Genomic DNA, 24,622 nt, shown 5'->3' on the forward strand with positions numbered 1-24,622 from the left:
ACTAATCCTAGCTAGAACTAACTATGTTGTTCATGATGGCCTTGAACTCAAGAGACCATCTTCTCTGTCTCCCAAGTACTAGGATTAATGGCGTGAGCCATCACAACCAGGACCCAGCCTTTTTTTTCTGCTTTCGAGACAGGGTTTCTCTGTGTAGCTTTGGCTGTCCTGGACTTGATTTATGGACCAGGCTGGCCTGGAACTCACATCGATCTACCATTCTCTGCCACCCCGAGTGCTGGAATTACAGTCGTATTCCACTGCATCCAGCCACACACAGCCTTTTTACAGTTTGATAAATTGCCAAACTGTCCACAACCCAGAATTCTTCTGCCTCATTCTCCTCAGTAACTGGGATTGAACTAGTGCTACCATGACTGGCTATATCACATCATTAGTGAGATGCACTTCCTAGGCAAGATAAGAAGTCCATGGTATAAAATACAGTGTGGAGCACTGAAGGCAATTGTTGGTTGTACTCTACAACTTAATAAATTCCTGTTTTCTAATTCACCTCTCTCCTTCCCCACCCCCTACTCCCTGGGTATTTTTCCTCTATCAATTATAATCACAGCAAGGATCTAAAACACTGAAGACTGGCTATCCTTTCAAAATCTTTGCGCGCACCAGGCGACAACATTGGGTGTTTGAGTGCCATCCACTTTGTCTTTCTTTTCTTTTCTATTTATTTATTTATTTATTTATTTATTTAATCACTTTACAGCCTGATTCTAGCCACCTTGCTTTTTAAAATAGGATCATTAGGACTGGAGAATTGGCTCAGCAGTTATGGGCACTGACTGCTCTTCCAGAGGCTCCTGGTTCAAATTCCTGCACCCACATGACAGCTCACAACTGTCTGTAGCTCCATAATCTGATACTCTTACATCGACTTATACTCAGGTCAAACACCTATACACATAAAATAAAGGTAAATAAGTTAAAAAAAAAAAAAAAAAAAGGAAGACTCATTAACTAGCCAGGCACTTGCTGAGCAGGCTAGTCCGGTTGGCTAATCAGCCTCAGGGACTCCAGTCCCCACCCTCTAGTGCTGGGATGACAAATATAGCACCATAGCCACCTTTTTTTTGGCGTAAATCCTAGATCTACACAAGAGTTCTCAAGCACTTTATTGACCAAACTGCTGCCTCCTAGTTCTAGCATATCTTCCTCAAAAAAACACAAGTCTTTACTCTGAGAAAACTTTCAAGAGTTCTCCACTTACCTAAAAAAAATTTTAAAGCTCATATTTACTGGCTTGGCATTTGAAGCCTTCTGTACTATTATTTCAATCTACCCTTTAAATTTTTTTTCTAGGTATTCTTGAAAATTTGTAACTTTACTTCGGTGGTATTAGTCCAAGTCTACTATCCATCCTTTAAAAATATTACAGGGGCTGGAGACAAGGATCAGCTGTTAAGAATACTTGCTACTCTTCCAGAGGGCTTGAGACTGGTTCCCAACATGCACAATGGGAGGCTCACAGGCTTTCAGTTCCGGAGTAACTCCCTCTTCTGCCTTCTTCAGAAACCCACACACGGCTGACATATACTCAAACACACACATTAAAAAAAATTACAGTATTCCTGTCTTTATGTCTTTGTACTGGCCTAAAAATAATCCTCTTGTTTCTGTGCCAATTTACACACTACTGATTTCTAATGATCACTGCAAATCTAGATCCCCACCATGAGGCATTCTCTAATTACTCTGGTTCTAAGATAGCTCACTTTTTTAGAAGTTTAATTTTATGTATATAAGTATTTTTGCCTGCATGTATGTATATGCGCTATTTCTGTACCTGATGCCTGTGGAGGCCTGAAGAGAGTATCAGATCCCCTGGAACTGGAGACACAAGCGGTTGCCAGTTGTCTTGTAGATGTTCAAACCCAGACCCTCTGGAAGATCAGGCCCAGACCTCTCACTCTTACAATGCAATGTAGTTGCATATCTAAAATACTAGCACTTGGGAGGCAAGGAAGATAGACCTCCTGGGGCTACAGAACAAAACCCTGCCTTAAAAACAAGACAGCCCGGAGTAGTGGTGACTATCTTAAATCCCAGCACTGAGAGGGCAAAGGCAGGTGGCTCTCTGTTTTTGAAGCCAGCCTGGTATATATACCAAGTTCCAGGGCTACAGAGAGAGCCTGTCTCAGAAAAACAAAAACAAAATAAAATAATGGACAGACAAGATGGATCAGTGGGTAAAGACACCAGCTTGTTAAGCTGAATTCAATCCCTGGGACTCAGATGATAGAAACAGATTAATTAATCTGTTCTCTGATTTCTACACGTGAGCCTTGGCATCGGTGCACTAAATAAACGAATGCATCTAAAAAAAAAGTAGACAGCCAAAGAGATGGCTCGATAGTTAAGAGAATATATGACTCTTTTTGAGGACCCTCGTTTGGTTCCCAGCATCCATGTTAGGTGGCTCAAACACCTATAATTCCAGCTCCAGGTGTTTCAATGCACTTTTGTGAACAGAACTACACAGAGATACAAGTAATTAAAAATAAAAATTTGTTAAAAAATTCTATGGTATATATGTATATCATTTGTGTCATGTACTATCTTCCGTTTTAAAAGTTTTTATGTTCTCTTCACTAACAGATAATACATGTACTAATGCCCAATCTACTTTAATAAGAGATATGTATTTTACAGTAATTCAATACTATTCTCATGACTTTGAGAACGATAATTCATTTATAATATAGAGCTCTCGATCTATCCTGGCTTTATAATCTGGGCAAAAGAAGAGCAATAAGCACAGAGTGGACCAACAGAAGGTCTACTTCCCTATTTTGAGAAAAAGAAGCCTCTGAAGAACTTTTTAATCATTCCAAAGTTGTCAGTGTCAATTTATTAAAAAGTTTCTAAGGGGGAATGGCAATATACATACACAGATGCACACACAGACACACATACAAACGTAAAAAGAAGTGTTTAAGGCCAGAAAAATGGCTAAAGAAGGTAAAGGCACTAAGACTAAGACTGAACCCGAGTTCAATTTCCAGGATCCACATGGTAGAAGGAGGGAGCTCCAAGTTGTCCTCTGACCTCCACACATGTGCTATGGCACATGTGCACTCTGTCTGTCTCTCTTACACACTTACACACTTACACACTTACACACTTACACACACACACACACACACACACACACACACACACACACACACTACAGTAAGGGGAGGTAGGCTAGAAAGATGGCTCTTAAGGGCACTGGCTGCTCTTCCAGAGGACCTGGGTTCCATTCTCAGCACCCATAATATGGCTCGCAACTTTAGTTCCAAGGGATTTGACGCTCTTCTCACTGACGTCCAAAACACAGGTAGTGCACAGACATATACAAAGGCAAAAAACCCATGAAACAAAATTCCCAAGGGACAGAGTTCATAAGCAAGGCTCTGGGTTTGAAACCTATTACCAACAGAATTATCTTTTTGAATTTTGGTATTTGTTTTTTTTCAAGACAGAGTTTCTCAGTGTAGCATTGGCTGTCCTGGACTCGATTTTTAGACCAGGCTGGCCTTGAACTCACAGGGATTCACCTACCTCTGCCTCCCAGAGAGCTGGGATTACTGGCGTATGCCATCATGCCCAGATAAAAATTCTTATTAGATTTATTTATTTATTTTATGTGTAAGTGTTTTGTTTTTATGCACACCAGAAAAGGGAATCAGATCCCATTACAGGTGGTTGTGAGGCACATGTGGGTACTGGGAATTGAACCCAGGACCTCTGGAAGAGCAGCAGTGCTCTTAACCTCTGAACCATCTCTGCAGCCCCATAATTTATTTTTATTTCATGTATATTCATGTTTTGCCTGCATGTATGACTGTGTGAAGGTCTTGGACATTCTGAAACTGGAGTTACAAGCAGTTATAAGCTGCCATGTGGGTCCTCTGGAAGAGGAGCCAGTGCTCTTAACCTCTGAGCCACCTCTCCAGGCCCCAGAATTTTCAGCTAGTTGACAGAGTACTTATCCATCATTCACCAAGCCTTGGGTTGATCTCTAGCACTGAAGAAAGCAGGATGTGATAGACCATAGCATAATTTACAAACTGCGAAGATCAGGCAGGAGGATCAGCAGTTCAAAGTAACTCTTGGTTACTTAGTGAACAAGAAAGCAAAATTTCCAAAAATAGGATCAGAAAATATAGACATTAAGTAAGCTAAGACCTTATTATTAGTCTGAAAGTCCTTCATTTTCTTTTAACTTACATAAAATTTTTGTGTCCAATAACCATCTCCAAAATAAATAAATAAAAAAAAATTAACCTTTTCAAGAAATTCTCTGTTACTCACTCTAAAAACACAGATATTCTAAAAGTGTTAAATATGGAGGGCCTGCCATTCCTGACAACCATTAACAGGACAGCTGAAAATATTTGATCATCTACACGTTGGCTTTCTACAGCTAGCACACATACACACTCCCTTGAAAAGCTTCATTTTTGCTGAGCAAGTGGCACATGCTTATAACCGCAGCATTATGGAGGCTGCAGCAAGTGGATCTCTGTGTTTAAGGCCAGCTTGGTAACATCAGTGCATTTCAAGACAGCCTGGGCTACATATGGAGACCCTGTCACAAACAAGCAAAACAAAATTAAAATCTTTCCAAAAGACAAAGGCTACATAATTATAGCCTTTTACACACGAGATACTATGGAAAATTAGGTTCCCAGTAATTCTATAATAAAATAAAAAAGTAACCTTGCCTAAACAAATTGTACATATTCGGTTAGAGCTCTTTATAGTATGTTCACAAAACAGTCTGCATTGCCTTTAATATAGTATTTAATATAACTGTAATTACAAAATGATTTTATCATTGTTTATCTACTTTAACTAGCCTGTCAATTTCCTTGTGGCAGACACATTTTTCTCTAGTATATCCTGGGGTCTAGCAGGCATGTAATAAAAGTCTGTTGAGGGCTGGAGAGATGGCTCAGAGGTTAAGAGCACTGGCTGTTCTTTCAGAGGTCCTGAGTTCAATTCCCAACATTCACATGGTGGCTCACAACCACCTATAATGGGATCTGATGGCCTCTTCTGGCATCAGGCATACATGCAGATACAGCATTCATCTACATAGATACATTAATAAAATTTGTTGAATAATAAACAGCAGATGTCAAATATGGGAGTGGGGTGGGGACAAGATGTATACATACAACAAACATGAAAGTAAGTTGTAACTTGCTAAATTCACAGAGCTATAAAAGGCTGAAGAGGTACAGAGAAAACATACTGACTCGTAAGACACTGAGTAATTAACACGAAAGTAAAACCACACTTCAAAAAGGACATAATTGCTCTCAAAACAGATGCCAAATATCAGTTTCACAGATTTCTCCTCGAACTTTCATGGAGGCTTAGCATGAAAGGAGGCATCACTACCTCCCCCACCAACTACGCAGGACTGACAAACAGCGCAGTGGGGAGGGAGATACGTACTGGGCGAATGTCTGCTGAGCTCCAGCTCTGGTCTCTCCAGGCTGCTCTGAAAGTCAGGAGGCAGCAGGGAAGCCACTCCCTCAGGATGGATCATGTCGTCCTCCGACTCAGCTGAAGCTTCTGCAAAGTACACATTGGGTCGGGGCAGGGAGGGGAGTGAAGGGCTCAGCATGTGGGAATTATGTAGAAGTGAAGGATGGCAGGCACAGTTTAGATACAGAGACATACCATAGAAGAAAAGGCCTCCCTGGCGCTAAGCTCTGCCTCATCTAAACGGTGGTATGACTTAATTCTACCTGCTCTTCTCAGAGTCAAACTGAGCATCTCTCTCCCTGACTAAGTTAAACTGAAACTCATCTGGCTTCACAGAACACTGAAAGCAAATGAGCAGCAGTCCCACCTGACCTAACTGGGAATTAGTTAGACTCCTCTACTTGGTGACAGAGATCAAAGCAAAGACCTTGTTAGTGACAAGCCGGGCTTACCTTCAAGTTCTGCAGCCTCTCGAGCTTCCCGTTCTAGACGCTGCCTAAGGAGCTCCTGCTGCTTTTCCAGGTACTGCTTTATGAAACTGTTCTGGCTCATTTCCTCCCCAATCTGTGTGGAAGAAATGGGGTAACAGTCTAAGGAAGGGCAACTATTAGGTAAGCAAGAAGGTCTGAATGCAATAATGGATACTTAAGTCATAAACTAAGATGTAAAGCTGGTTCTTTGGTCTTAACCCTGTCATAGATTTTTAGTTTTATATTTTGTTTTTGTCATAGATAAGTACATAAAAATGTATTTTCACAGTCCGAGTATAAAATACATCGTGAAGCCTCATAACTTCAACTGTAGAGAAGCTCATGGTGATGTACATACTTTGGGTCTGGTTAACTTAGCTAATAGTGTTTTTTATTTGCAAGTTCTTTATAATAAAGTGTTTTTGTTGTGGATATAAACATGTTTTTAATACCAGGTGTGGGATTGGGATGTGAGACTGATTCAGATAGTCCACAGCAGCAAATAATTTGCCTCATGTGGGCTCTGAGAGGAGCTCTTTGCCAGCGGCAGACACTTTAAATCTTATTACTCTGGAGAGAGAATGCCAGAGCCCAGAGAGTGTGGTAAGCTCAGAGAAAGAACAAGGCTGCTGCCTCCTCCCTGCGTCTCCTGTTGCTGCTGATGCAGTGAGACAAAAAGTTGGAGATCTCTTGAAAGAAGGAATGGACCGGCTCCAAGGAACCCGATCACCCTACCCAACAGGAAGCAGCCAAGAGAACTGTGCCCCCTATCCCACTAAACGCTTTCTCTCTCCTATCTGGTGTTGGGGTGTTGGAAGGGATTGGGGTTGAGTAGGGAGAAAGAGATATAAGAAATGTAAATAAGTTTTAAGAAAGTACAGCAACAGTTTTTCTTTTACATTTATTTATGCATATGGGTGTTTTGTCTGTATGTGTGTCTATGCACCACCTATGTAAAGTGTGGGGCACTAAGAAGCAAACCTGGGTCTTCTGGAACAGCAGCTAGTACTCTTAATTACTGAACCACTGCTCCAGTCCACCCCCTCAAAGAAACAAAAAAGGGTATGTGTGAATGCTTTAAAAATGCTTATCACAGGGGCTGGAGAGATGGCTCAGTGGTTAAGAGCAGTGTCTGCTCTTCCTAAAGGATCCGGGTTCAATTCCCAGCACCCACATGGCAGCTCACAACTGTCTGTAACACAAAATCCAAGGGATCTGACACCTTCACACTAATGTACATAAAATAAAAATTAAATAAATTATTAAAAAAATGCTTATCACAAATTTAAGTTTGATATATTAAAATGTCTTAAAAATAATTATGAGGGCTGGAGAGATGGGTCAGTGGTTAAGAGCCCCAGCTACTCTTCCAGAGGACCTGGGTTCAATTTCACTCAAATGACAGCTCACAAAGGTCTGTAACTCCTCCAGTCCTAGGTGATCCAATACCTTCACACTGACACACATGCAGGTTAAACATCAATGTACATAAAAATAAATCACTAAAAACTTTATTCCTTTAAAACAATTTTAAAAATTAAAAATAAAGCCAGGTGGTAGTGTGGTGCACACCTGTGATCCCAGCACTCGGGAGGCAGAGGCAGGCGGATCTCTTTGAGTTTGAGGCCGGCCTGGTCTACAGACCTGTTCCAGAACACCTGAAAAACAAAGTAGATTAAAAATAATTATGAGGGGGCTGAAGAAATGGCTCAGAGGTTAAGAGCACTGACTACTCTTCCAGCAACCACTTGGTGGCTCACAACCAACTATAATGAGCTCTGGTGCCCTCTGCTAGTGTGCAGACAGAACACTGTATATGTAACAAGCAAATAAATCTTAAAAAAATTATGGAACATCTTAGTAAAAGCATCAAAGGCAAATTACCTTATAAAGAAATATGAAGAGGCTGAGCGTGATGGTACATGCCTGTTGTACCAGCACTCAGAGAGGCAGAGGCAGGAGGATTACTGTGAGTTCGGGGACAGACTGATCTACAAATCAAGTCCAGGACAGCCAAGGGTACACAAGTGAAATACTGTCCCAAAAATCCAAAAATGAGAAAAAAATACATAAACAATTTCTATAAACAATAAAATCTAACAGTTTCTAAACATGTAAGACTTTTTGTTAGAGATTACAAAAGGAAAACTGTCTAAGAAAGTCTACCAAAGAAATGGAGAAAAAGTCTATGAAGCAAGTCTACTCCATGTATCTGGATCCAAGAAATGCTTTCTCTTTTCTTTCTTTTTTTAGGTTTTTCAAGACAGGGTTTTTCTGTGTAGCTCTGGTTGTCCTGAACTCACTCTGTAGACCAGGATGGCCTAGAACTCAGAGATCCATCTGCCTCTGCATCTTGAATGCTGGGAAGAAAGGCGTGAGCCACCACTACTGCCCAGCTGGAAGGCTTTTTCTTTATTAAAGATCAGAATCAGCAGCACTACGGCAAACAGAGGAACTACATTATTGTTTTATTTAAAGTGATCAGTCCAAAGAGTGGGGTTAGTCACAATTACCTAAAAAGAAGAAAGCATTCCAGGAATTCTGCTGCTTTGGAAGACAAGGTCTCACTACCTAGTCCAGGCTGGTGTCAAGCTTGAATCCTTTGGCATCAGCACCCTCAGCTTGAGGAGTGTGTGTGGTACCACAATGAACCCTATTCCCCGTGTCATGTGCCCAACCCCCAGGCTCAATTATTCTTTTTCATTTAAATTTTTATATAAATTACAATTTATCTAAAAATAATGTACTGTTTTTCTCAAAACTGAGAAGGCATGGTGCGTATCTTTAATCCCAGCACCAAAGAGGCAGAGGCAGGTAGATCTCTGTGAGTTCCAGGCCAGTCTGGTCTACAGGGTGAGCTCCTGTCTAAAAAGGATTAAGTGCCAGGGTGGAGAGATGGATCAGCTGTTGGAAGCAACTCCTGCCCTTGCAGAGGCTGTAGGTTAGGTTCCCAGCACCCACATGGTAGCTCACAACCATCTGTAACTCCAGTTCCAGGGGTCTGACCCTCTCTTCTGACCTCTATAGGAACCACGCATGGACATAGTGCACATGCATACATGTAGGGAAAACACTCGTACAAACAAATTAAATCTCAAAACAAAATTTTAAAAATAAAGTAAGAGGGCCGGAGAGGTGGCTCAGCAGTTAAGAGCACTGTCTGTTCTTCCAGAGGTCCTGAGTTCAATTCCCAGCAACCACATGGTGGCTCACAACCATCTATAATGAGATCTGGTGCCCTCTTCTGGGGTGCAGGTGTACATGCAGACAGAATACGGTATACATAATAAATAACTTTAAAAAAAAATAAAGGGTCAGGCTTGGTGACCCACACCTGTAATCTCAGCACTGGGGGAGGCAGAGGCAGGCGGATCTCTTTGAGTTCAAGGACAGACTGGTTTACAAAGTGAGTCCAGGACAGCCAGAGAAACTCTGTCTTAAAAAACAAATAAACATATATAAATAAACAAAAATAAAATACGTAAATCTGAGAAGAAACAAGTACTAGTTTCTCTAAAAGATCAAACTCTACCAACCCAGGAGAACGTTTTGTCATGTATCTCAAAAGTCAAATACAGGTCTAGAGAGATGGCTCGGTGGATAAGAGCACTGGCTGGTCTTACAGAGCCTGGGTTTGAGTCCTAGTACATGGTGGCTCATAACCACCTGTTAACTGCAGTTCCAGGTATCCAGTGCTTGCTGAGGGCAAAGGCATGAACATGGTGCACAAACACAAATGCAGGTACTAACACTCACAGGCACAAAATAAACATAAATAGAAAACATACAGTATTAAACAGATGACATCAAGAGACCAAGGAAAAGAATATACATTCAATACTTGAGAGATTCGTAACTCCACTTCCATTAAAAAATAAAATGACCCACAAAATGGGGAGTGTATATGGCTCATGCCTGCAATCACAACACCAGAGACGCTGAGGCTAGAGAACAGCCTGGGCTACAGAGTAAGTCCCTGCCTCAAAAACTCCAAACCTACCAAGCAACCATCCACTTTGCTTTCTTTGAGTAAAAAGAAACCTTTGGCACGCCAGGAGTTGTAGCCCATGCCTTTAATCCCAGCACTAGGGTGGCAGAGGCAGGAATTCCAGGGCAGCCAGGGCTATGTAGAAATACCTGTTTTAGAAATAATATAAAAAAAATTTTTTTTAAAAAAGCAAGCAAGCCCAGGCTTAATCCTTTTTCCCATTCCATAACATGCCATAACTGTCTTCCAGTTTTCAGAAGCCCTCCTTGAGTCCTTACATGTCTACAGACTCCCCAAAGAGCAACTCAATCCACTATGTTCCATGTTTTCTGTCATTTTCTAATAGTAAATAATTTTCACTTACTATAAAAGGTCTCTCAGTACTCAATGGACACTGAGGAAGTGTGCTTTCTAAGTATGAGAAAACAAGTACATTTACTACAAAACCCTTTAAATACAAGTAAGGCTTCAAAGTCTAGAATCCAATGATCCAAAACACAACTGTGAATTGACTATATTTTAAGTAGTTTCTTGTTATAAATTTTTAAAAGATTTATTTACTTTTATTATTTTACATGCATGAGTGTTTTACTGCACAGATGTGTACCACATGTGTGCTTGTGTCCAAAGCCAGAAGAGGACTTGGGATGCCCTGGAAGTGGAATTATGGATGTCTGCGAGCCACCATCTTGGTGCTGAGAATGGAACTTGGGTCCTCTATAAAGCAAAACAAGTACTCCTAACTACTGAGCCACTTTTTCAGCTTCATCTAGGGGTGTGTGTATACATGTATCTGTGGGTGTATACATGTGTTTGTGTGCTCAGTCATGTCCTTGAAAGTCAGAATAGGGTGTTGGATCCCTTGGAACTGGAGATGTTTGTGAGTCCCCCAATGTAGGTGCTGGGGTCTGAGCTCCAGTTTGAAATACTAAGCAACTGGCATTCTTAACTACCTAGCTATCTCTCCAGCCCCCTAGGAAGATGAATATTAACTTCAGCTAGCTGACTAGATTATGGGACTTACAGCTTACTGAGGTATTAACAAGGGAAGAGGAAAGCTCATTTTCTACAGTATTCTGGGACCTCATCTAGTCCTGGGCCCATACAACAATGCATTTTCCTTTAAGTGTGTAACACATTACACGAAGGGTCTTTTTGTCTTTTTTTTTTTTTTTTTTTTTTTTTGGAGACACGGTTTGTCTGTGTAGCCTTGGCTATCCTGGCACTCACTCCGTAGACCAGGCTGTCCTTGAACTCAGAGATTCACCTTCTTCTGCTTCTCAAGTGCTGGGACAAAAGAGGTACACCACCATTGCTCAGCAAATAAAGGGATTTAAAAGCTGCAAAGCACCCTAAGAAATGATATGGTCTAGAAATTTATACACACATACATATTCTTTTATTTTATTTATTTTATTTATTTTTGAGACAGTGTGTCTTTGTGTAGCCTTTGGCTGTCCTGGACTCATTTGTAGACCAGGCTAGCCTCAAACTCACAAAGAGCCACCTGCCTGTGTCTCCCAGAGTGCTGGGATATAGGTATGGGCCACTGCAACAGGCTTATTTTTGTTTTAACTATAGAATAATGTCTTCAAAATAAAAACATATGTAGAAATGTGGGGGTTTGGAGCACAAGCCTGTTATACCAGCACTAGAGAAGATGGGAGGAAGGACTGCTGAGTCTGAAGACAGTACAGCTTACAATGTAAGTTCTAAGCTATCATGGCTATATGGAGAGACCCTGTCTCAATCCCACCAAATTAAAACTGCAGACAGCCAGACTTGGTGGTGCATGCCCGTAATCCTAGCATTCAGGGAGGCAGAGGCAGGTGGATCTCTGTGAGTTCAAGGCCAGCCTGGCCTCAAATAAATAAATAAATAAATAAATCAGCAGAAACTCTTGAAAAATCACCCATACACATAAAAATAAGCCTTAAAATAAAAAAGACAGCAACTATTTGAGAACATCTTGTTAAAAATAATTTAAGAAAATACTGTTTTTGATAAACATGGAAGACATGACACTACGTTTTTCCATTTGTCATTTTTCTCCCAACAGCCCATTCTATCTACCAACCTTTTTTCTTACCTGTGAATTTGGCTGGAATGCAGCATGGGGTGTTGAGTGTTTCTGTAAATTTTCTAGCATTAGAGCCTGGTATAAGGAAGAGCAAAAATCAGAAGCCAGGCAGGGAAACAAACAAAAAAGCCACCCAGATCTCTACCTCTCCACACAGCCCTTTCATTAAATGACTTAACTATACATTTATACTATATTCCTTTCACAAAGCCTAAAAGCTCTTGACTAATACTGTTCTCATTCATCTTCCTAAGACCCTTAAAGGTAGCCATGGTTACTGCTCCCTAATATACAGATGGAAAGTGCAGGCACACAAAGAATCAGTGACCTGGCTATGTCATAAAAATCAGCAAAAGCGACAGAATCAGAACTAGAATCTCTGTATTTGCCTGCAGTTTTGACTAAGAGCCACTTCCAAATCTGGTAATACAGGCAAGAAACGCTCCAAATACTTCAAGTTTTAAATGACACGACACCAGCATGAGGCTGCTTATTTGGATTTGCCATCACTTGGGTTAGTTTTTCAGAACTAAAACTACTTTAAGTGAATTTGCACAATTTCCAGCACAGTGACACCCAGACAAATGTATTAAAATTTCAAAGAGAAACTGACCACAGACCTTGTAACCTGTGGTCTGACCTAATCCACACCCACCCACAAACTGTCAGCTTCGGGATAAGCAACGGTCTGTCAACTCAAACCCCGAACTAACCTACTCCCCTTCTGTATTGTCAGCCACGTACCCTAATGAACTCTAACTAGTTCATTTCACCTTCCCTCCATTTACACCAAACCAATACACAATACGCATAACCTCACGGCAAGATCATTTTCACCTACTCAAACCGATACGAAATCCCCAGTCTTAAAGGAATCTGTCTCACCTCTCGAACCAAGATTCACCAAATTCTTAATTCAGACCTCTTCTCGATTCCCTATAAATTAGACCCCCGTCTCTCACCAAGTCCTCCTACCAAGATTTCCCTTCATCTAAGGTCTTAATCTAGTCAGGCGGACATTTTTATCCTATCCCAAAAGTATTTTTTGCAGACAGAGACGCCAACCCCATCCGCCCAACTGTACCCCTAACTCGGACCAAGCCCTGCTCGCCCCCTTAAGGCCAGCCACACCGGTGGTTGTAGAGGGATTTAACTCCTTCTGCAGCGCATGCGCCGAAAACACAGACACAAACAAGGAGGGGGTGGGGGAAGGAGGAAGGAGCTTAAGACACTCCGGGAGAGTAGCGCGCACCCTCCCATTTTGGGCTCGCGCCGCTGCCGTTAAGGCGGGAACCGGCGTTATTTTTACTCCAGCGCAAGCCACACCAACCACCGTGCGCGCGGATCTGCAGGCTCGCGCTGGCGGCCTGAGAGAGCTCGCGCCGAACCCGGACACTGCGCCTGCGCCGCGGCGGAGACTCGTCTCTACCGGGTCCGCTCCCTTCCGACACCTCGGCAACACTGACTTCTCACCCCTTTGAGCCGCTTGACCAGGGCACTCTTCTGCCCGCTCTTGGCTAGGCCTCGCTGCTCAAGTGCGGCCTTCAGGTCGGTCACCCGCAGAGCCTGAAGAGGCTTCCCGTCCAGAGTCACCTCCTCCAGCTCCGCCATCTTGCGTGAGGTACTCGGGTCCGTCCCGACGGCTTCGGGCATCTTCGGTAATTTCCGCCAACGCCCTTCGAACGTACCGAATTGGCCCCGCCCACTGCCATAGTCTACCCCTCTATTACTGCTCAGAATTCCCCGGGTTCCTCCGGAACTGTTCGGTCGTTTCCGTCTTCACATCGGTACCAATCGGCTCTTTCCATTTGCCCAGCTGGCGACCCCTCCCATTTTGCTTTCGGGCTCGTTTGTTTTCGTCTTGCCGAGGCTCTGGATCGAGTTCATTCGGAAGCCCTCGAATCTGGCTTACCCATAATCGGATGTAGTCGGCTATCTCCGGACTTTGGGCTGAGGCGCTGGGGCACTTGGGTGTTTGGGGGGCTGGTTCCGGACCGGAAGTGCGTGGGTTACTGGGTTGGCTCTGCTTAGGGTTTTCAGGAAATATGGAAGAGACTAGGGGAGTTGGAGCTGAAGGACTCTTGTGATCAGTGGGCGCCCTCCGAGGGAAAAAAAAAGGGAGGTAAGAGGAAAAGAAGTTTCTTCTAGGCCAGATGAGATTTGGCTGCAGGTTTCCTTTTGGGGAGCCGTTCTCTGCTCCCGTGGCGAAACCTCTGTGGTCCCCCGTTCTCTACATCCCAGCAACTCGGTCTAAGGAATACTTTGTTTTGTGGGGCTAAGAAACAAGAGACCTGCGGCTTCCAAACGTGGGAAAAAGTAGCCTCGTGGTTTTTATCCCGGACAGTGAATTTATTAATGAATTTAAGTTTACCGTGGAAGCAATGTGACAAGACCCTAAGGGGGGGAAAAAAAATCCCTTTCCCTGAAAAAGAAGTTTTAGGATGAACTTCTCCCTCTGGGGCCACTTTGAAGGTGGCAGTTGATGTTGAACTGATGTTTAGGCATTCCTGTCTTTGTCGACACAAATCTTCCAGCTTAGAGCAGAAGGAACAGCAATAGTGACGTAAGTCATAGAGTGTTGAAGGTTTTCCTTGTTAGAGGTACAAACTGTAGAACTAAAACATTTGGAATTAGTTGGCTGACACTTGCATCCGTGATGCAAAGTCAGTGGCACTTACAGGTATAAACCATTAAGGAAAACCGTTTAGAGACATAATTATCCATAGCCTTTAGATTGGAACCAGTTGCTTGTACCAAAGTTTAAAAAAACTGTACACTTTGGTTTTCGAGAGGATAAACATGAACCCAACCTGAAACAGAAGTAGAAGAGATGGAGCAAGCAAGTAGTGTGTTTTCTGTTTAGTTTTCTGATTAGTTCTTAACTGTGGTATTCAGGCAGGCCTCAGTTGCTTTTTTTTATTATTATTTGTTTGGTTTGTTTTGATTTGGTTTGGTTTTTCAAGATAGGGTTTCTTTTTTTGTTTTGTTTTTGCTTGTTCTGTTTTGTTTTTGTTTTTTCGAGACAGGGTTTCTTGTGTAGCCTTGGCTGTCCTGGACTGGCTTTGTAGGATTGGTCTCGAACTCGTTTGCCTCTGCCTCCCTGAGTGCTGGGATTATAGTTGTGCATTGCCGCACTTGGCTAAGACCGGGTTTCTTTGTGTAGCCCTGGTTGTCCTAAAGTTCAGATCTGTGAAGCAGTCTGCTCTCAAACTCAGATATCTGCCTGTGTGTGCCTCCCGAGTGCTGGGGTTAAGGGCGTGTGCCGCCACCGCCCGACTTGCTTTTGTTATCGTTGATTGTGTGTGTGTGCGTGCTCGTGGGTGGGCATGTGCATGTCCCACAGAGTCTGTAGGCAGTACTCTGGAGACAAGCTACAGGTGGTTTCAAGTCACCTGATGTACTCTGGGAGAGCAGGAAGTGAGTTTAACTGCGGAGGAGTCTTCTTCCTAGCCCCTCAACCGGTTGTTTTTTTAAGATAATTTATAAAGAGTGGCTGAGGATATAGTTCATTCGTTAGAGTACTTGTTTTGCCACCCAGAAGCCCTGGTTCTATCCAAGACTTGAAGTAACCTGTAAAAACGATTACTCTCCTCTTGACCCAGAAACCTTTGCCCCCAAATCATTCAAACCAAGAGGTTCCAGCGTCTGTGTCTACTTTAGGACACCTATGATATTGCCCAGGCCGTCAGGTCTATATGTACCTAAAAGCCACTGCGTATTGGAGAGGTGTCCCTTTAAAGAAATCGTGAGTGATTTTTTTTTTCTTTTGGCAGAGTTACAGAGTTGGTGCGTGGTGCCAACAACAAACAGTAGGTGTAGACATATGATTGGTGGCTCGGAAGAGTGCTGGAGTTTTGCTTCACATGCTTGAAAGTTCTGAACATAGATGTTTTAGTATAGATTCTGTGGCCATTGACAATATCCAGAGCAAAATAACTCAAAGTACAGTCAGATTAGCACATATGTGAGCTTGCCTGCCACATTGAAATATCCTCATAGCAAAGAAACTGCTCCTAAGCCAGAATTGGGCCACAAAGAAGGCAAAACATCCCGGAAGAACTGCTGCAACAGAAACTTCCAGCGTGTAAATACATTTATCATCAGAGAAAATGCAAATGAAAGTTGATGAGCTAGAACAAAGACAGGAAGGGACAGTGGTTGGGTAGGTTTTCTTGACCCAGAGTCTCAAGTAGTTCTGACTTTCCCGGAACTCCCATCTCGCAGTGTCACTGAGGCTGATTCTTGAACTTGTGACCCTCCTGCCTCCACCATGCCTGCCATATGTGCAGTCATGCCTGGCATTTGTTGGGTGGTTGTTGTTGTTTGTTTTCTTCCGTTGTTTTTGAGATGTGGCCTGTCTTGGTAGGTTAGACTGACTTGGAACTTAATATGTTCAAGTTACTAGTCCACGCTGGCCTTTAATTCTTGACAGTCCGTCATCCATCTCGGTTTTCTAAATGGTGAGATTCTAGGTGTCAGCCGCCACACCTGGCTTAAGTCAGTGGCACTGAAAAGGAAATAAGCAAATACCAAGTGAGGTTATTCTTGAGTGATTTCCCAAGGTAATCTAGGGCCTTGTAAAATGTTGTGTGGCTAAATGCATTTGTAGCCCTAATATTCAAGAAGCTGAGATGAGGGGATCAAATCCCTGGCCAGTCTGGGGCTACACATGTATAGTGAAATCCAACCATAAGAAAGGGTCCTGTTGTTTTCCTATGGGTTGAGTTCATGGCTGCTGATTGGGTGCAGTGGGGTTTGTTGCTTAGGTTGTGTTTTGGTTATTCTCTGCCAAGAGTGTGTTAATAGAGCTTTGTCTCTTTCAGGATGCCACTGGAATCGTCTTCCTCGTCAGTGCCGCCATCCTTGCCTTCTGTGTTACCTTCAGTGCCAGATGACATTGCCAGCTCGTCCCCTCCTCCAATGTCTTACATCACTTCTCAGGAGATGAAGTGTATTCTTCACTGGTTTGCCAGTTGGTCAGGTCCTCAGCGGGAACGTTTTCTACAAGACCTGGTGGCCAAGGCAGTGCCAGGAAAGCTACAGCCACTGCTGGATAGTTTGGAGCAGCTCAGTGTCTCTGGGGCAAATCGACCCCCTTGTATCTTTGAGTGTCAGCTACGTCTTTGGGATCAGTGGTTTCGAGGTTGGGCCGAGCAGGAGCGCAATGAGTTTGTCAGGCAGCTGGAAGTCAGTGAGCCAGATTTCGTGGCAAAATTTTACCAAGCAGTGGCTGCTACTGCTGGTAAAGACTGACAGGCATTCAGATTAAGAAGACAATGTGATCCAGCCAAGGCTGTAACCACAGTGAAGACGCAGTGCAAGCGTGTCACTTAAGGATTCGCCTGGACTGCTGGCCAGTGGGCAGTGCTGCATCTTTTTATTCCAGCACCCACGAGGCAGGGGCAGCCTGGGCTACAGAGTGACCCAGTGCTACAAAGTGAGACCCTGCCTTGAAAAAGAAAGGGCTCATGCCTGAAGTTCATGGTGAGGGCCAGCACTGTTTCTAACGTAGCATGTCACCTGGATTCCGTAGAGGTGATCCATTTAAGCAAACCTGATTATGTCAGGCACCTGCTTTATTTACAGGAGATACCTAAATCTCAAGAATGGCTGCTTTTGTTACTGTAACCGAAAAGAACCTATATCTTGTAACTCAAGCCTACTGCTGGCCCAGATGTGACTAGTTTACCACATTTCCCTAACTCTAGCATAATTATGTGACTTCCCAACTGTTGGATGATTTGATAAAATAAGTGATTTAATAAAATTAAGAAAATTCAAGAGAAGGAAATAATTACTTAATCCATCACATTGTCTGACTCTCAAGAGCAATGGAAATTAGTAAAAGTATCAAATAGGAGCCACCTTTCTAAAGCATGTGTGATATCCTTGGGGCTGGTGGCAGATGTTCCTGTTCTGTTGGTCTACAGCAGTCTAAAAATCAGCTGCACTTCGCAAGTTAAACTTGGTCTTGTGGGGAGAGTATCAAAATAAAGACCACATTTTGTACATGGCAAGGCTATTGTAAAGTTGTTTATTCCAGCAAAGAGGCCTTCTGAAGAAAGTACAGCAGGAGTTAAAATAAGTAGATTTTTCCCATCCAGTAGTCTTTTTTTTTATTTATCCCTATGTGTGTGTACCATGCCCATGCCAGCGCCCATGGAGGTCAGAAAAGGGTGCTGGATCCCCTGGAACTAGAATTACAGAAAGTTAAAAGCCACCCAGTGTGGGTGCTTGGAATTTAGTGTGGGTCTTCCACAAGAGCAAACAAATGACTTTACCACTGAGCCATCTTGCTGGCTGGTATTTGGAAGTCACATTCTGAGGGCTGTCACACCCGCCTTATTTTAATCAGATGTCCTGTGCCTTGTAGCTCTCGTGGTGGTTACGTGGTAGATGGTCCCACTTGGAGTGCAGCTCGTTTCTGATAGGCCAAAGTTCCCAATGCACCCACCAGAAGTAACAACAGTAGACAGAATCCAGTGGCCAGAAGCAGGGCAGTCATGGAGGGCTGATGGTCCAAGGAAGTCAGCAGCCTGGGAACATGGACTGTACTGTTGGGCCTGTAGTAGTGTGCACGGTTATGGGATTGAGACCTGTTTGAATCAAGCACTAGGGCAAACAAGCCGGTATAAAAGCAAACGTAGAACCCAAAAATGTAGGGCTGAGACAAAGATCCAAGACTCCAGCAGCTTCAAGTACCAAAAGAAAACCTAATGCAGTGAGGACTAGCGTATGTGAAGAGACTGTTTTGGTAGCTAGGTCCCTGAATACTGTTGAATAGAGGTGTGACGGCACACTTAGGTATGGCCCCAGAACTCCTGCAGCAAGAGGATTAGAAGTTTAAGATTATCCTCAGCTGTATAGTAAATTTAAGGTCAGCCTGGTGCTAAATGAGACCATGCCTCAAAAAAACAAAAACAAACAAAACCTGGGGAAGAGACTAGCCTGGTCTACAAAGTAAGTGCTAGGCTAGCCAGGGCTACATAGTGAAACCTCCCTTGCCCCCAAACAAAAAACCAAGACAACTAAAATTCCTAAGTTTTAGGGGTGGGCCTCTATTTGATGGACCCAAAATGATGTTGGACGTGTGTTTACTGAGATACATAATCGTGTGTACACACAGAATAATGTACACACAAATGCATGCTTGACAAACGATTTCAAAGGTCTGGACAGCAGGGATTCAAAGCTTAACTGTTTGGGGCACAATCTTACTTGCTGTATTCGGTGGTAAAGATGGCTTCTCCTTGGTGCACTTGGAGGGGTTTTTCCTGAAGAGTCAGGGTCAGCGTCCTGTACAGCATAGCGATAGAAGGCCCTCGGCAGCCAGGAGACTTCCACATAACGACAGTGAACACCAAGCCTGTGGTGATGTATGGGCTGTGGAAATAACACCTGAACAGACATTGAGATCTCTTAACAGAGGAGGAGAGCATCTAAAAAGTTAAGGGTAGGTGTCAGTGTGTGAAAGAAAGTCGGTGGCCTGTTGTCTTGATAGGCGGAACCTTCCCTTTACCTGCTAGTGCCACATCTTGTCACCAGAGCGTGCAGGACTACCTCAGCCAGCTCTTCTCTCTGTTCTTTCCCCAGAGAGTGTCCCGGGGTCCCAGTTAATCTTAAAGACAGCTGGAATAGCAGGTCTCGGGTTGAAAAACTCCTGGGTGGAGAAGTGACAGCGCTGGTGCCCTCACGACCCAGACACAGCCGGCCTTGGGGACAGTAGAGAAGACCATGGTATCCAGGTATCTGCCAGAGAGTAGCAGGGTATAAGCTACAGCCTCAGTTACTGGCTGAGAGCTGCCTTCCAAGAAAAATGGCATATTCTACACCCAAGACATGGGCTGAGTAGGTACTTCAAAGGGGTTAAAAGAAAAGGCTAGGTTGGCTAGAGGCTGAGGGTGCAGCTTAGTGAGTGCAACGCCCCAGGGTTGATTCCCAACACTACCAAGTAAATGCAAAGATAAAATAAGAAATTCTAATTAAAAAAAGCAGCTGGGCATAGTGCTGCACACCTGGCATCCCAGCACCCAGGAGGCAGCTGCAGGCGGAGCTCGAGTTCGAGGCCAGCCTGGTGTACAAAGTGAGTTCGGGACAGCCAAAGCTACACAAATCAAAAACATAATTTTTTTTTTTTCCAAAAACAAGCTGAACATGAGGTTTGGTGGTTCATATCCGTAATCCCAGTTTACAAGAAGCTGAGGCAGGAGGATTGTCACAAGTTTGAGGTTAGCCTGGGCTATATATTCAGTTCTGGGCCAGCCTTAACTGTAGAGTGAGACTCTTGAGAAGCTAGACAGCAATACCAGTCAAGCGGGTCTCACCTTTTCTGTCGGTGTGCTCTGACTACTTTTAAATTCTCACCTGAACAGCCTTTCCTGGAAGGCAGGGGGTCCACGGAGACCCCTCCACTCGCACCTCGTAAGCTCCCTTGTGGGTGCATTGGTGTAAATAGCAGCGGCCTGTGGGATCCTGGAGATCCGGAGTTCTCGGGGGTTGGCTGGTCTTGTCTTTGGAGAGCGTTTGGGAGGTAAGGTTGGCAAGGAAGCAGCGGCTGTGCTTATGGTAGATCTCGCCATGGGGGTTCTCGGCTCTGAGGAGGAGTCCATTTTCCTCCTTCCAGCATTCACTCTGAAGAGCGGGGGAAATGGTGGAATAGCAGAATGCCCTGGAGCCCTACCCGGCCTGTTCCTTCTTTATTCTGTGGTGTCCTCACCCCATTGGCTAAGGGTTTGTACATGCGGCAGCCTTCCAGTGTTGGGTCTGAGGAGCAGCTCCCCTTGTCCAGGTGCATGTAGTGACAGCCCAGCCCACTGTGTGGAAGGGACAAGAGAGGCATGGCACTTGATTCGCTGACGGTTGTATGGTTCCCTGCCCTCTCAACACGCACCTGTGGGTGCAGAAGATGTCTGAGGATCCATTCCTGCACGTGCTCGCCAGGCCAAATTCTAGGCCAGCGCCTGCTTATACAGTAAGAAAGCACTCTGGGCTGGAGAGATGGCTCAGTGGTTATGTGGCAGCTCACAACTGTCTGTGACTCCAAGATCTGACACCCTCGCACAGATACATACAGGCAAAACACCAATACATATAAAAAGGTAAATTAAAAAATTTAAAGATCTAAATAAAAAAAAAGAAAAGAAAGGACTCAAAGATGAACGCCCAGGCTGGGCATAGTGGCACATGCCTTTGATCCCAGCCCTTTGGGGGTCAGAGCTAGGAGGAACGCTTGAATCTCAGGCCAGTCTGGTCTACACAGTCCGTTCTAGGACAGCAGAGCTACATAGCCAGACTCCGTTTTGAAAACAAAAAGATGAAACTCCAGACATCCCTCAGCACCAGCTCTGCTCACAGTTTGAATTCTACCTTAGAAGCAAATAAACTCACCACCCGCCAGTCTGATTTGGGTTGAGTGTGGTGCAGATGTTTCCGATTCCTTACCCCGGCCCCACAGTAGCTCCTCTGCAGCACTGTAGTTGACCTGATACCAGCCTGAATCTTCGAAGGCAGCGAGAGTCACCGGGTCAAGTCGAGTTCGGTGGGCACCATCGAACGTAGCCGTCATTATAGAGCCCTGAAGCAGCCTGGACTCCCAGTGTGATGACAGAGAACCCTGCTGGATAAGGCAGCAAATGGCTGGTTGCCACTGGACCTCTCCCTCCTCCTCCCACCCGCCCAAGCTGATCTTCTCACCTCTTCCTCCAAAGGAACGCCCAGCAAAGGCCCTGCTACGCCCAAGTGTTTGGCCAGGCTGTGGCTGACGGCTGGAGTGCTGAGAAGCAGCTGTCCCCATTCATCTCGCCTCGTCACTTGTTTCCTTGCGGAACAATTCTCCCTAGCTGGCTTCAAAAAGGGAAGCCGGCAACGCGAGGAGAGGAAAACTTGGGAAGGGTGAAATAGGCTTGCAAGTTCGGGGACTCCCTCTGGTTGGCACTCTGGGACGGCCACCCCTTTATCCCTTCCGTTTACCACTGAGCCCTGAGGGGCAGTCCCGCCACATCTTGAAGAGGCGTCCAGAAAATCCCAGGGCGTGTAGGAGTTCATGTAGGGTAGCCTAGGAACAAATGGCTGCCTAGTGAGGGGCCCGGTTCTGTAGCAGAACCTCAGAGCCCCCACACACAACCAGCTCTTCATACAGCTCAAGACCCCTCCTGTTCCGTCCTCAGTAGGTTTTTCCACTTCCCAAGAGAATGCCACCCCCATCCCCATCCCCCATTTATCATGCAGCAGTCACCATGACAATGTCACCATGGCTGAGGCTGGGAATAGTGAGATGTTGGGCACAGTAGACAATGGTACCAGCGAGGGGCCTGTCTTCTGAGTCCAGCTGGCAGCAGGCAGCGTAGGCTAGGACAGAGGGCTGCAACAGGCCAGGAGAAGGTAGAAAGGAGGAAAGTGAGCTAATACAGGTAGAGGGAACCTTCCTGGAGAAAGAGGAAGCAGGGTCTCTGTCGAGTTCTGCTGGGGTGGCATCCATGGGCAGCATGGAAGGTTCTTAGCCCCTATAGGATTCAAGCTTCATCAGAACACTCCAAATTGCCCCCCCCCAAGAGGCACAACTTACTAAACCTCTTCTGTCTCCATACCTACCCCTCCTTAACAAACGCTAAGATTAAGAGCCACAGCCTGGCATGGTGGTGCACACTTGTAATCCCAGCACTCAGGGGAGGTAGAGGCAGGCAGATTTCTGTGAGTTCAAGGCCAGCCTGGTTGGTCTACAAAGTGAGTCCATGATAGCCAGGGCTACCCAGAGAAACCCTGTCTCAAAAGACAAAGGTCAAGAGTGACAGAGCAGGCAAAGGGATTGGCTTTGAAGCTCACCTCTTTGTGACACTTGGAAGTGTGGGCAACCCGCACATACAGGAGAAAATCAGTGTTCTGGACGCCAGGGCCATCTGGTTGGATTAGTTGGGGCACACCATGCTCTGGCCACAAGGAATAACCACGCAGGTGGGCATCAGGCATCTGCCAGGGAATGGGCATAAGCTTAGCATGGATGGAAGCTGGATGCTGGAAGGAAGGAGAGGTCTTAAGACTGTCTCAGTACCATCCGGGCAGCCAGTTAGCATTAGTTTTATAGCTGGGCATGTGTTACTCAGAGCACCTCACAGCACGTGCAAGGCCTGGGTCCAAACCCAAGTTTAAAAAGAAAACAAAACAAAGCAGAGTTGTGCTTCTAGCTACCCAGGTCCCCGCTTCCATGCATTCTGGGGAGCCTGGGCGGAAAGGGACTATAGACTGTGCGTCAGTATGAAGAACAAGACGGGACAATTCCACACATATGTTATCAGTTCCTTTTACGTGCTGAGGGGTTAGGGGAGCCTGAGCAGGTTAGAACCCTTCAGATCCATCCCTGTGGCTGGCGAGCTGCTCTCACCTTTGCCCCAAGGCAACTCTCTCCTTTGTACCCTGGGTTCAAGAGGCTGCACCTGTCAAAACCGTATAGAAGTGAGCCAGAGACCCTTCCAGATGTCTATGAAGAAGACATTAACAGAGCCAGAGACCCTTCCAGATGTCTCTGAAGGAGACATTAACAGACTCACCTGCGGTAGCTGGGGCTGTCCGGGTCTCCCCAGACGGCTCGGCAGTACTGTGTAGGGTCTCGACTCAGAAGCAGAGGTCCTTGGACTGGGAGGACTGAAGAGGACAGTTTCCTCATCTCCAAGTTCAGTTCCTTCCCTTCGGTGGACACTTCCTCTTCCACCTCCTCCCCTCAGCCTGCTAGTTCCTGTCTCCTCACTTACCTGCTAGGATACCTTGAATTCTTCCAGCAGCCTCCCTCACCGCAGCCAGGGCTCGAGATTCCCCTCTCATGTCATCCCCCTCAGGGTCCCAAGTTTTACTGGATGCGGGATCTCTTATATAGTAGGTTTGGATCCTGATGGGTTGAGGCTCACGGGAGCCAGAGAGAGGAAGGACTGAGGATCGGAAGTGTGCAGGCATTTGGGAGAAAGAAGGCCTGAGAAGGTGCACAGACTTCTGGGTTTCCTCATGCAGACATCTGCTCACGGCCACCCCAAGGAGAAGTAGAAGGCGCATCTTCTCTCCGCCTCCAAGAAGCCTTCCCTGGGTCCCGTCCGCTGTGGCCAGGTCTCGTTCTCTGTGGCCAGGTCCCGTCCACCGTGGCCAGCTTCGTTATTTCTGCCCTTTCCCTCTGTAGTCTCTTTCCACAACCCCCAGCACCACTCTGGCTTGTTGTTAGAAGATTTGATAGTTGTTGACTTAAATCTGCAGTTTCCTACTAGGAGGTCAGATATGACCCACAAGGGCTGAAGCCACCTCCTCTAGGGTACCAGAGATGGAGTGCTGGGGACAGGAGGAGGAGTGTGATTCTGAGTCTCCAGTTTTTTCCAGAGAGGCGCTACCCCACATTCCTGGCCCATCTGTCTCAGTAGGAAGCCTTAGAAACTCCCCCTGAACAACTACAAAAACGGTGGCAGCATGATAGGTGAAGAATGTGTGGGGGCAGTGGGTTTTGTTTTTGTTTGGTTTTGCTGTTGTCCAGGAATGCCCACCTGTCTCCTTGGAGGTGAGCCAACAGGGCCCGAATCTCACTGGGCCAGCCTCTAACTAAGCTGTGAGACG

The 24,622-nt window shown here is 45.1% G+C and overlaps 3 protein-coding genes across 4 annotated transcripts in view; 1 reads left to right on the top strand and 2 right to left on the bottom strand.

Moving 5' to 3' along the window:
- Acin1 (apoptotic chromatin condensation inducer 1) overlaps positions 1-13,832 on the bottom strand; it is a 47,092-nt gene extending 33,260 nt beyond the window's left edge. Inside the window, exons 1-4 of the mRNA XM_055615766.1 lie at positions 13,511-13,832; positions 12,047-12,112; positions 5,952-6,063; positions 5,467-5,586 (exon numbers count right to left, since the gene is read on the bottom strand). Coding sequence (XP_055471741.1) covers positions 5,467-5,586; positions 5,952-6,063; positions 12,047-12,112; positions 13,511-13,690 — 478 coding nt within the window. The 5' untranslated portion in view covers positions 13,691-13,832. The remainder of the gene's footprint in view (positions 1-5,466; positions 5,587-5,951; positions 6,064-12,046; positions 12,113-13,510) is intronic.
- CUNH14orf119 (chromosome unknown C14orf119 homolog) lies at positions 13,619-18,054 on the top strand. Of its 2 annotated transcripts, none has more exons than XM_055615795.1 (2): positions 13,619-13,695; positions 16,861-18,054. In XM_055615795.1, exon 2 carries the CDS (start codon positions 16,862-16,864, stop codon positions 17,288-17,290), a length of 429 nt encoding a protein of 142 aa, XP_055471770.1. In that variant the 5' UTR covers positions 13,619-13,695; position 16,861; the 3' UTR covers positions 17,291-18,054. The 2 variants fall into 2 exon arrangements, with proteins under 2 accessions (XP_055471770.1, XP_055471767.1); XM_055615792.1 differs by lacking the exon at positions 13,619-13,695 and adding an exon at positions 14,000-14,159.
- Positions 18,055-18,422: 368 nt separating this feature from the next.
- Cirop (ciliated left-right organizer metallopeptidase) lies at positions 18,423-24,076 on the bottom strand. Its single transcript, XM_055618025.1, has 14 exons — positions 23,782-24,076; positions 23,581-23,674; positions 23,415-23,466; positions 22,859-23,002; positions 22,272-22,397; positions 22,007-22,091; positions 21,731-21,876; positions 21,479-21,650; positions 20,928-20,997; positions 20,754-20,850; positions 20,402-20,668; positions 19,557-19,786; positions 19,256-19,435; positions 18,423-18,573 (listed from the first exon to the last, which is right to left on the bottom strand). Exons 1-14 carry the CDS (start codon positions 24,074-24,076, stop codon positions 18,423-18,425), a joined length of 2,109 nt encoding a protein of 702 aa, XP_055474000.1.
- Between the last annotated feature and the right edge of the window lie 546 nt (positions 24,077-24,622).

Source organism: Psammomys obesus, unplaced genomic scaffold (assembly GCF_907164565.1).
Source record: "Psammomys obesus unplaced genomic scaffold, mPsaObe1.curated_primary_1811, whole genome shotgun sequence".
Taxonomy (NCBI): Eukaryota; Metazoa; Chordata; class Mammalia; order Rodentia; family Muridae; genus Psammomys; species Psammomys obesus.